The 13165-nt window shown below is 48.0% G+C and overlaps 1 protein-coding gene across 4 annotated transcripts in view; it reads left to right on the plus strand.

Moving 5' to 3' along the window:
- abat (4-aminobutyrate aminotransferase) overlaps positions 1 to 10908 on the plus strand; it is a 95325-nt gene extending 84417 nt beyond the window's left edge. For all 4 annotated transcript variants that reach the window (XM_075454488.1, XM_075454486.1, XM_075454489.1 and 1 more), the window contains 4 exons: positions 5025 to 5192; positions 5813 to 5959; positions 6458 to 6569; positions 7683 to 10908. In XM_075454488.1, coding sequence (XP_075310603.1) covers positions 5025 to 5192; positions 5813 to 5959; positions 6458 to 6569; positions 7683 to 7804 — 549 coding nt within the window. In that variant the 3' untranslated portion in view covers positions 7805 to 10908. The remainder of the gene's footprint in view (positions 1 to 5024; positions 5193 to 5812; positions 5960 to 6457; positions 6570 to 7682) is intronic.
- Positions 10909 to 13165: the final 2257 nt, after the last annotated feature.

The raw sequence follows: 13165 nt of genomic DNA on the forward strand, positions 1-13165 counted from the left end.
TGCATCACTGTGCATCACTGTTGTGCATCACTGTTGTGCATCGCTTTTGTGCATCACTGTTGTGCATCACTGTTGTGCATCACTGTGCATCACTGTTGTGCATCGCTGTTGTGCATCACTGTTGTGCATCACTGTTGTGCATCACTGTTGTGCATCACTGTGCATCACTGTTGTGCATCACTGTTGTGCATCACTGTTGTGCATCACTGTTGTGCATCACTGATGTGCATCGCTGTTGTGCATCGCTTTTGTGCATCACTGTTGTGTATCACTGATGTGCATCACTGTTGTGCATCACTGTTGTGCATCGCTGTTGTGCATCACTGTTGTGCATCGCTTTTGTGCATCACTGTTGTGCATCGCTTTTGTGCATCACTGTTGTGCATCACTGTGCATCACTGTTGTGCATCACTGTTGTGCATCGCTTTTGTGCATCACTGTTGTGCATCACTGTTGTGCATCACTGTGCATCACTGTTGTGCATCGCTGTTGTGCATCACTGTGCATCGCTGTTGTGCATCACTGTTGTGCATCACTGTGCATCACTGTTGTGCATCACTGTTGTGCATCACTGTTCTGCATCGCTGATGTGCATCACTGTTGTGCATCACTGTTGTGCATCGCTTTTGTGCATCGCTGTTGTGCATCACTGTTGTGCATCACTGTTGTGCATCACTGTGCATCACTGTTGTGCATCGCTGATGTGCATTGCTGTGCATCACTGTTGTGCATCACTGTTGTGCATCGCTTTTGTGTATCACTGTTGTGCATCGCTGATGTGCATCACTGTTGTGCATCACTGTTGTGCATCACTGATGTGCATCACTGTTGTGCATCGCTGATGTGCATCACTGTTGTGCATCGCTGATGTGCATCACTGTTGTGCATCACTGATGTGCATCACTGTTGTGCATCGCTGATGTGCATCACTGTTGTGCATCGCTGTTGTGCATCACTGTTGTGCATCACTGTTGTGCATCGCTGTTGTGCATCACTGTTGTGCATCGCTGTTGTGCATCACTGTTGTGCATCACTGTTGTGCATCGCTGTTGTGCATCACTGTTGTGCATCACTGTTGTGCATCGCTGTTGTGCATCGCTGTTGTGCATCACTGTTGTGCATCACTGTTGTGCATCGCTGTTGTGCATCACTGTTGTGCATCGCTGTTGTGCATCACTGTGCATCGCTGATGTGCATCACTGTGCATCACTGTTGTGCATCGCTGTGCATCACTGTTGTGCATCACTGTTGTGCATCACTGTTGTGCATCGCTGATGTGCATCACTGTGCATCACTGTTGTGCATCACTGTGCATCACTGTTGTGCATCGCTGATGTGCATCACTGTTCTGCATCGCTGATGTGCATCACTGTTGTGCATCACTGTTGTGCATCACTGTGCATCACTGTTGTGCATCACTGTTGTGCATCACTGTTGTGCATCACTGATGTGCATCGCTGTTGTGCATCGCTTTTGTGCATCACTGTTGTGCATCACTGTTGTGCATCACTGATGTGCATCACTGTTGTGCATCACTGTTGTGCATCGCTGTTGTGCATCACTGTTGTGCATCGCTTTTGTGCATCACTGTTGTGCATCGCTTTTGTGCATCACTGTTGTGCATCACTGTGCATCACTGTTGTGCATCACTGTTGTGCATCGCTTTTGTGCATCACTGTTGTGCATCACTGTTGTGCATCACTGTGCATCACTGTTGTGCATCGCTGTTGTGCATCACTGTGCATCGCTGTTGTGCATCACTGTTGTGCATCACTGTGCATCACTGTTGTGCATCACTGTGCATCGCTGTTGTGCATCACTGTTGTGCATCACTGTTGTGCATCACTGTTGTGCATCGCTTTTGTGCATCGCTGTTGTGCATCACTGTTGTGCATCACTGTTGTGCATCACTGTTGTGCATCACTGTTGTGCATCACTGTTGTGCATCGCTGTTGTGCATCACTGTTTTGCATCACTGTTGTGCATCACTGTGCATCACTGTTGTGCATCGCTGATGTGCATTGCTGTGCATCACTGTTGTGCATCACTGTTGTGCATCGCTTTTGTGTATCACTGTTGTGCATCGCTGATGTGCATCACTGTTGTGCATCACTGTTCTGCATCGCTGATGTGCATTGCTGTGCATCACTGTGCATCACTGTTGTGCATCACTGATGTGCATCACTGTTGTGCATCGCTGATGTGCATCACTGTTGTGCATCGCTGATGTGCATCACTGTTCTGCATCGCTGATGTGCATTGCTGTGCATCACTGTTGTGCATCGCTGTTGTGCATCACTGTTGTGCATCACTGATGTGCATCACTGTTGTGCATCGCTGATGTGCATCACTGTTGTGCATCGCTGTTGTGCATCACTGTTGTGCATCACTGTTGTGCATCGCTGTTGTGCATCACTGTTGTGCATCGCTGTTGTGCATCACTGTTGTGCATCGCTGATGTGCATCACTGTGCATCACTGTGCATCACTGTTGTGCATCACTGTTGTGTATCACTGTTGTGCATCACTGTTGTGCATCACTGTTGTGCATCACTGTGCATCACTGTGCATCACTGTGCATCACTGTTGTGCATCACTGTTGTGTATCACTGTTGTGCATCACTGTTGTGCATCACTGTTGTGCATCACTGATGTGCATCACTGTTGTGCATCACTGTTGTGTATCACTGTTCTGCATCACTGTGCATCACTGTTGTGCATCGCTGATGTGCATCACTGTTGTGCATCGCTGATGTGCATCACTGTTGTGCATCACTGATGTGCATCACTGTTGTGCATCGCTGTTGTGCATCACTGTTGTGCATCACTGTTGTGCATCGCTGTTGTGCATCACTGTTGTGCATCGCTGATGTGCATCACTGTTGTGCATCGCTGATGTGCATCACTGTTGTGCATCACTGTTGTGCATCGCTGTTGTGCATCACTGTTGTGCATCACTGTTGTGCATCGCTGTTGTGCATCACTGTTCTGCATCGCTGATGTGCATTGCTGTTGTGCATCACTGTTGTGCATCGCTGTTGTGCATCACTGTGCATCACTGTGCATCACTGTTGTGCATCACTGTTGTGCATCGCTGTTGTGCATCACTGATGTGCATCACTGTGCATCACTGTGCATCACTGTTGTGTATCACTGATGTGCATCGCTGTTGTGCATCACTGTTGTGCATCACTGTTGTGCATCGCTGTTGTGCATCACTGTTGTGCATCGCTTTTGTGCATCACTGTTGTGCATCGCTTTTGTGCATCGCTGTTGTGCATCACTGTTGTGCATCACTGTGCATCACTGTTGTGCATCGCTGTTGTGCATCGCTGATGTGCATCACTGTTCTGCATCGCTGATGTGCATCACTGTTGTGCATCACTGTTGTGCATCGCTGTTGTGCATCACTGTTCTGCATCGCTGATGTGCATTGCTGTGCATCACTGTTGTGCATCGCTTTTGTGTATCACTGTTGTGCATCGCTTATGTGCATCACTGTTGTGCATCACTGTTGTGCATCACTGTTGTGCATCACTGTTGTGCATCACTGTTGTGCATCGCTTATGTGCATCACTGTTGTGCATCGCTGTTGTGCATCACTGTTGTGCATCACTGTTGTGCATCGCTGTTGTGCATCACTGTTGTGCATCACTGTTGTGCATCGCTGTTGTGCATCACTGTTGTGCATCACTGTTGTGCATCGCTGTTGTGCATCACTGTTGTGCATCGCTTTTGTGCATCGCTGTTGTGCATCGCTGTTGTGCATCGCTGTTGTGCATCACTGTTGTGCATCGCTGTTGTGCATCGCTGTTGTGCATCACTGTTGTGCATCACTGTTGTGCATCGCTGTTGTGCATCGCTGTTGTGCATCACTGTTGTGCATCACTGTTGTGCATCGCTGTTGTGCATCGCTGTTGTGCATCACTGTTGTGCATCACTGTTGTGCATCGCTGTTGTGCATCGCTGTTGTGCATCACTGTTGTGCATCGCTTTTGTGCATCACTGTTGTGCATCACTGTTGTGCATCACTGTTGTGCATCACTGTTGTGCATCACTGTTGTGCATCACTGTTGTGCATCGCTGTTGTGCATCGCTGATGTGCATCACTGTTGTGCATCACTGTTGTGCATCGCTTTTGTGCATCACTGTTGTGCATCACTGTTGTGCATCACTGTTGTGCATCACTGTTGTGCATCACTGTTGTGCATCACTGTTGTGCATCGCTTTTGTGTATCACTGTTGTGCATCACTGTTGTGCATCACTGTTCTGCATCACTGTTGTGCATCGCTGTTGTGCATCACTGTTGTGCATCACTGTGCATCACTGTTGTGCATCGCTGTTGTGCATCACTGTTCTGCATCACTGATGTGCATCACTGTTGTGCATCACTGTTGTGCATCACTGTTGTGCATCACTGTTGTGCATCACTGTTGTGCATCGCTGTTGTGCATCACTGTTGTGCATCGCTTTTGTGCATCACTGTTGTGCATCACTGTTCTGCATCACTGTTGTGCATCACTGTTGTGCATCGCTGTTGTGCATCACTGTTGTGCATCACTGTTGTGCATCACTGTTGTGCATCACTGTTGTGCATCACTGTGCATCACTGTTGTGCATCACTGTTCTGCATCGCTGATGTGCATTGCTGTGCATCGCTGTTGTGCATCACTGTTGTGCATCACTGTTGTGCATCACTGTTGTGCATCACTGTGCATCACTGTTGTGCATCACTGTTCTGCATCGCTGATGTGCATTGCTGTGCATCACTGTTGTGCATCACTGTTGTGCATCGCTTTTGTGCATCGCTGATGTGCATCGCTGTTGTGCATCACTATCCACAGCTGCATGATTCTACAGCAGTGCTGTTGTGTACCTTTGTTTTTATCCTCCATCATTGCTGGGATCTAAACTTGAGGATTTGTTTAACATGGCAGTTCTCTCCTATCTCGTGCTTCTATTGATAATCTGTGTTCTTTAGTCAGTTTCACGTGTCATAGCCTGTTAACCTTTTATCTCCCCAGCATGGCTGTGCTTTTCATGTGGATGAAGTCCAGACTGGTGGGGGAAGCACAGGAAAGTTTTGGGCCCATGAGCACTGGGGTATGGATGACCCTGCTGACATCGTCTCCTTCAGTAAAAAGCTTCTGACTGGGGGTTACTACCACAGGGACGAGTTACAGGCTGATAAGGTTTGTCTTTTTACTGCACAGCTTCCACCTCACACACAGACAGCAGCAGGATACATGCTACTGATGTTGTCCTGAACAGCGACCTTTCAACATGCAAGACACATCATTTTATTCACAGTATTCATGAGTCCAAACTATAATCACCCATTTCCTAGATGCAACCATCTGAATATTGTGTGTGGAACTAGAGAATATGACCATTGTATTTGACTACATTATGTTTCATCTGTCGGAAAAATAGGTCACAAGATAAGATAGACTTTATGATCCCACACCAGGAACATTTAAGTGAACCACCAGCAGAACACATAAGGAAAAAAAGCACATCTGTAAAGCACATCTGTAATCATCCCAATGCTCCACCTGGATTTGATCTAAAACAAAGGTTTTGTTACCATGTGAGAGATAAAGCTCATCAGCTCTTCTTCAAGTGTGTCATCCCAGATGTTAGTCTTATAGCCAGTATGGAGATGGGTGAACATTCTACGTTAACTACTGTAAATGTTGACACATTCGTTGACACTCCTGGGACAAACAGTACAATGACATGAATGGGCTCGGCCTTTGTTCAGCTTTAGATGAGATTGCTTGATCTGAGAATGTGCTTGTGTTTGTTCCAGCCGTACCGCATCTTTAACACATGGATGGGTGACCCATCAAAGAACTTGTTCCTGGCTGAGGTTCTCAACGTGATCCGTAGAGAAAACCTTCTGGAGGAAGTGAACCGCTCTGGGAAAGCTTTGCTGAATGGCCTCTATGAGCTGCAGGTACCTTATTCCATCTGCTCCCGACTTGCATAAGATTCTGTTTTTTTATTTCACCATATTATTTGTTCAGATTCACAATGCACACATTCCAGTGCAACCAAAGCAGCTATGGAGGATGAACCATATGCATAATGCAGCTTGTGTCTGGAAAATGAATTCCTTGCAGTCCTTTAGCTCATCCTGATTCAGAACATGTTCGGTTGTTAGCGGCACCGTTTATGACTCCATCTTCCAGGAAACAGTATCAATTTGCTCCAACCCTGCCAGCAGTTATTTACTCATATTCCCTCTAAAATGTAATCGTTATCTTGGTCCAAAATATGTTCTCTTATTCCGACAACCATTGCTATCACTGTGCCAGAAAATAGATCTTTGACCTAGAAATACATTTGGTGGAAAATGAGTTGTCCTGCTTCATATTGTTACAGTTAGGGGCATGCTCGGTGTGTTCATGACCTGGATGTGTGTGAGCATGACCCACATTCATCTGCTCTGCAGGCTCAGTACCCGGGCCTGTTGAGCCGAGCTCGAGGACAGGGAACCTTCTGCGCCATTGACGTCTGCGATGCTGCAACCCGCGACAGAATCCTGCTGAGTGCCAGAGACAAAGGTGGGACATTCAGACTTTGTTTTATTTGCATCAGGAGTTCATTCATTAACTCCTGAAACATGTGAAACTTTAGTATGTGTCCCTGCAGGTTAGCCACTGTTCTGGCAACACAATGAATGTTGCAAAGCTAAGATTCTGCTTGTAACACCAGTAGTCAAGAATAGCTGAAGGGATCAGTAAGCATTTAGAGAATCTGATGTGTGAATGTGCAAACAGGGACACAGAGCATGCATCAGAGAGCATGCATCAGAAAGCATGCATCAGAGAGCATGCATCAGAAAGCATGCATCAGAGAGCATGCATCAGAAAGCATGCATCAGAGCGCATGCATCAGAGCGCATGCATCAGAGAGCATGCATCAGAGCGCATGCATCAGAAAGCATGCATCAGAAAGCATGCATCAGAAAGCATGCATCAGAGCGCATGCATCAGAAAGCATGCATCAGAAAGCATGCATCAGAGAGCATGCATCAGAGCGCATGCATCAGAGAGCATGCATCAGAGCGCATGCATCAGAGCGCATGCATCAGAGAGCATGCATCAGAAAGCATGCATCAGAGAGCATGCATCAGAGAGCATGCATCAGAAAGCATGCATCAGAGCGCATGCATCAGAGAGCATGCATCAGAAAGCATGCATCAGAGAGCATGCATCAGAACGCATGCATCAGAGAGCATGCATCAGAACGCATGCATCAGAGAGCATGCATCAGAGAGCATGCATCAGAGAGCATGCATCAGAGAGCATGCATCAGAAAGCATGCATCAGAGCGCATGCATCAGAGAGCATGCATCAGAGAGCATGCATCAGAAAGCATGCATCAGAGAGCATGCATCAGAGAGCATGCATCAGAAAGCATGCATCAGAGAGCATGCATCAGAGCGCATGCATCAGAGCGCATGCATCAGAGAGCATGCATCAGAGCGCATGCATCAGAGCGCATGCATCAGAGAGTATCCGTGTGTGTGCGTGCGTGAGTGTGTGTGCGTCTGTGTGTGTGTGTGCATGAGATTGGTACAGTGTAAAATTCTAAAATAATACTTAAAAAAAACTATTCAAGACAGAGGAATGTCCGTTGTGTAGACATACTGTAACACTGTTTGTCATTGACAGGTGTCCTCCTGGGAGGATGTGGCGAACAATCAGTCCGCTTCCGTCCAGCACTGGTTTTCAAGGAGTATCATGTTCACATCTTCCTCAACATCTTCAATGATGTCTTGGCTCAGTTTAAATAAGTCCTAATCCCAAAGGAACCTTGCTGAAACTACACACACCTGACTTAATCAAGAGTGGAGGGAGGAAAATCCCAGTCTGTTTTGAAAAGCACAGTGTGTATGTTCGTAACTCCCACAGAATTCCTGTTTAAAGACCCGGGGCCACCTAGCTATGTGACAGTAGAGACTGGCCATCACCTTAGCCATAAACGAGTAAACCATTCAGAGCAGGTGCCAGCGGTTCCTTCTGTTAGATTTAGTCAAATGTTAATGTTTCTCTAAAATAACTGTGGATATGAACTGGATTTGTGTTGGTTAGGTATACTGATCAGACAATATGCACCCTGATGAATCATTATGTCAGTGAATCTGGCCCCCCCGCTAACTATCCCAGCAACACAATATAGGCTAGTTTGGCCAAATTCTGTACTTTCGGCATTTAGACTGCGCATGACAGTTTCCACAATGTAGCACTTTCTAATTCAGACTAAACTGTCATTTAATTCCATATCACATGATTATTTTTGTTGTAGTAGTTCTTTGTGTGCCTTTCTTTTAAGAAAGTATTGTTTTGACATGTACTTCTGTTAAATTAGTGTAAAACAACATGTAAATGTGTCTCTGAATGGTTTGTCCAGCCGGGAAAGGTGGCCGCACAACACCAGACTTTATGGACTCTGCCCGTCCCAAAACAAAGTCCCACACTCTAATATTTCGTTGGACCGCCTTAAGCTCCGATGGTTTCCATAAGTGGGACCGCTGTGCAAAGTCTTCTGCAGCACATCCCAAAGCTTCTTCGTGAGGTTCAGGTCTGGACCATGTCTGAAAATAATGTCTCATGCTCCCTGAAGTTCTTTCACAGTTTGAGCCCGATGAATCTGGGCATTGTCATCATGGATCGTGCCATCAGGGAAGAAGAAATCCACCGATGGAACACCCTGGTCACTGAGTATATTCAGGTAGTCAGCTGACCTCATGATGCACCCATCACTGTGGAACAGTAAATCTGGACTCATCCGACCACATGACCTTCTCCCATCGCTCCAGCGTCCAATATTTATGCTCCCAGCAAACTGAAGCCTTTTTTTACGATCAGCCTCACTGATAAGTGGTTTTCTTAAGTTTACACAGCTGTTTAGTCCCAACCCTTCACATTGTGCGTGTGGAGATGCTCTTACTTTCACAGTTAAACAAAGCTGTGAGTCCTACTGGTGTTTTTTTACGATTTGATTTCACCAAACGTTTAAGTGATCGCCGATCACTCTCAATAAAGATTGTTTCCGACCACATTTCTTCCTCAGAGATGTTGGTTCCCTCACTATCCGTCCAGTTTTTAATGGTGCGTTTGACAGTTTTTAGTAGTTTCAGCTTCGATGTTTCCTTTGCTCGATGAACCAGATGAACATCTTTTCCACGACCCCAGGATGTGTCTTCAGACATGGTGGTTTTAGAAATGAGAAGCTACTCACTGCATCACTTATGGTTAAATAACTTGTTGCCAGCTGAAACATAATTATCCAATGGAAGGCTCTTACCTGTTTGCTTAATTAAATCCAGGTGGGGACCTTCTTTTTTGGACGGGCAGTGTGTGTCTGAATATTTCTGGGATGTCTCAGATTCAGGAGTGTGGAACACAACTAAAAAGGAGTGTAACCCTTAAACAGATGTCACAGGACAAAATACATGTAAATAAGACCTTGAATCTCCCAACTACTTCTTAAATCTTGTGGTTCTGAACAAAGTGTTTGATTCAGCAGGTTCTGGTGCTCATATGCCAACATCCTCTCACTGCCTGCATGTCACCGCTGAAGTGATGGCAGTTTGCTGTAAGAAGGCAGACAGTCATCCTGGTTCCAGAATTCTGTTTCAGTGATGCATCCATGTGAAAACCTAATAAAACTAAACTTCTGGCTTGCATGTTATTTAATACTGTCAATTAGAACTTTCTATGTAATAATAATGACGTGTGTTGCTCTTCATAAGAATGAATTATCAGCTTGAAATGTTGTAGCCCAAAAAAATGTGAATCTTAAATGGACCATGAAAATGTTATAGATTATTTAGTGCCTGCATGTATATGCTAATATTAATTTTCCACTACCAGCTCAAATCAGAGGAGCTGTAGGTAAGCTCTAGTAAAAGCATTCACCGGACTCCTGAGCAGAGTGCAGACATTCTTTGAAACTCTTTTTATTTCTAGTTCTCAAACGATTTCATTGAGAGGTCCTCAGTGGAGACAGAATGCACAAACATTACAGAAACTGGCCGTTTCTCGTTCTGTTACAGATTATAGTTACGCAGAAGCACAAACATTTGAGGCATTCAAGTAAAACCCAACACTAAAACAAACCCAAACTTTTTCTGGTACTTCCTTCCACTAAAAGCCTTGTTTGGTTATCATAGCATGTTTTTTTTTGTCTGATTTTTACATGGCTTTAGATTTAAGCTTTAGATGATTAATAGGCAGTGGATCAGGATTATTCCTGGCATTGTTTTATGGACTGAGAACCCTTCACAGCACCTTGCTGTGGTGATCGTTTCTCCCCCACTGGGACTAAAATGTGAATGAACCATCTCCACACTTGACAATAGGCTGTTTATAGGTAACATTTCTGATAGAGAACAGTGGCTGTTTACCCTAACCTAACTCAAAGCACATGTGTGTCGCACAGTTTCAAACAACAGCACAAGTCTTATAAAAAGTTGCACGTTTGATTTTTACAACACATCAGATGATTAGCTGTCTGGAAATGTTTTGAAGAGCTTTTAGGAATGTGAATATATTGAGAAATAGTGTCGCCTCATATCTCTCTTCCTGTTAATTTAAAGTTATGGGATCTGTTTTTACATACATGCAGAAATGTTATACCACTCACTGTAAAATATTAAGTGTATTTGACAGGGTGTGTGTTGGATGCTGGACAGGATGAAGGTGATGACGAAGACGGTGCTTGTCTGTGTTGTCAGTCAGTATTACGTGGAGCATCTGTAACTGTCTTTTGAAAAGATTTGATATTAACTACTTGCACTTGTGATCTGATACAAATTATTATTGATGTAATTATTTTAGATGGTTCTAACTGTTGTTGTCTAAAAAACACTGTAATAAATAAATTAGGTTTGGAGTAACAGTTGTTTTTATTTACTGTCAAAGTTTCTTTTGTCCTTAATGAAAAAAAAAGATTTGTCATTTTATGAAAAAAATTCAATGAGTCATATTAATATCATCTACTTAACAGCTTGTAGTCTGTAAAATAACCCAAACATAAACTGTATGTAATGACGAATGATTACAGCAAACCTCTCAATGTCTCAAGAAGTCTTGATTAAAAAAAAAAATTAATAAAGTATTTTCTATTTCTATTCTACGGTGGCCCTGAAGTGCAAATCCCAACGGCAAAAGAGAAACGACAACGGCAAAAGAGAAACGACAACGGCAAAAGAGAAGGGGTTGCCAGAGGGTGCCACGGGGTTGCCAGAGGGTGCTACGGGGGGTGCCAGAGGGTGCCACGGGGTTGCCAGAGGATGCCACGGGGTTGCCAGAGGGTGCTACGGGGGGTGCCACGGGGTTGCCAGAGGATGCCACGGGGTTGCCAGAGGGTGCCACGGGGTTGCCAGAGGATGCCACGGGGTTGCCAGAGGGTGCCACAGGGTTGCCAGAGGGTGCCAGAGGGTGCCAGAGGATGCCACGGGGGTGCCATGGGGGGTGCCAGAGGGTGCAAGAGGCTTCCAGAGGGTGCCAGAGGATGCCACGGGGTGGCCAGAGGGTGCTACGGGGGGTGCCAGAGGGTGCCATGGGGGGTGCCAGAGGGTGCCAGAGGCTTCCAGAGGGTGCCAGAGGATGCCACGGGGTGGCCAGAGGGTGCTACGGGGGTTGCCAGAAGGTGCCAGAGGGTGCCATGGGGATGCCAGAGGGTGCCAGAGGGTGCCAGAGGGTGCTACGGGGTTGCCAGAGGGTGCTACAGGGGGTGCCAGAAGGTGCCAGAAGGTGCCAGAGGGTGCCACGGGGTTGCCAGAGGGTGCTACGGGGGGTGCCAGAAGGTGCCAGAGGGTGCTACGGGGGTACCATGGGGGGTGCCAGAAGGTGCCAGAGGGTGCCATGGGGGTGCCAGAGGGTGCCACGGGGTTGCCAGAGGGTGCCAGAGAGTGCTATGGGGGTGCCAAAAGGTGCCAGAGGGTGCTACGGGGGTACCATGGGGGGTGCCAGAAGGTGCCAGAGGGTGCCATGGGGTTGCCAGAGGGTGCTACAGGGTTGCCAGAGGGTGCCACAGGGTTGCCAGAGGGTGCCACGGGGTTGCCAGAGGGTGCCAGAGGGTGCCAGAGGGTGCCAGAAGGTGCCAGAAGGTGCCAGAAGGTGCCAGAGGGTGCCAGAGGGTGCCAGAGGGTGCCAGAAGGTGCCAGAGGGTGCCAGAAGGTGCCAGAGGGTGCCAGAGGGTGCCAGAAGGTGCCAGAAGGTGCCAGAGGCTTCCAGAGGGTGCCAGAGGATGCCACGGGGTGGCCAGAGGGTGCTACGGGGGGTGCCAGAGGGTGCCATGGGGGGTGCCAGAGGGTGCCAGAGGCTTCCAGAGGGTGCCAGAGGATGCCACGGGGTGGCCAGAGGGTGCTACGGGGGTTGCCAGAAGGTGCCAGAGGGTGCCATGGGGATGCCAGAGGGTGCCAGAGGGTGCCAGAGGGTGCTACGGGGTTGCCAGAGGGTGCTACGGGGTTGCCAGAGGGTGCTACAGGGGGTGCCAGAAGGTGCCAGAAGGTGCCAGAGGGTGCCACGGGGTTGCCAGAGGGTGCTACGGGGGGTGCCAGAAGGTGCCAGAGGGTGCTACGGGGGTACCATGGGGGGTGCCAGAAGGTGCCAGAGGGTGCCATGGGGGTGCCAGAGGGTGCCACGGGGTCGCCAGAGGGTGCCAGAGGGTGCTATGGGGGTGCCAAAAGGTGCCAGAGGGTGCTACGGGGGTACCATGGGGGGTGCCAGAAGGTGCCAGAGGGTGCCATGGGGGTGCCAGAGGGTGCTACAGGGTTGCCAGAGGGTGCCACAGGGTTGCCAGAGGGTGCCACGGGGTTGCCAGAGGGTGCCAGAGGGTGCCAGAGGGTGCTACGGGGGTGCCAGAAGGTGCCAGAGGGTGCCAGAGGGTGCCAGAGGGTGCCAGAAGGTGCCAGAAGGTGCCAGAGGGTGCCAGAGGGTGCCAGAAGGTGCCAGAGGGTGCCAGAGGGTGCCAGAAGGTGCCAGAAGGTGCCAGAGGGTGCCAGAGGGTGCCAGAAGGTGCCAGAGGGTGCCAGAGGGTGCTACGGGGGTGCCATGGGGGGTGCCAGAGGGTGCCAGAGGGTGCCATGGGGGTGCCAGAGGGTGCTACAGGGTTGCCAGAGGGTGCCACAGGGTTGCCAGAGGGT

Source organism: Odontesthes bonariensis, chromosome 21 (genome assembly GCF_027942865.1).
Source record: "Odontesthes bonariensis isolate fOdoBon6 chromosome 21, fOdoBon6.hap1, whole genome shotgun sequence".
Classification (NCBI taxonomy): domain Eukaryota; kingdom Metazoa; phylum Chordata; class Actinopteri; order Atheriniformes; family Atherinopsidae; genus Odontesthes; species Odontesthes bonariensis.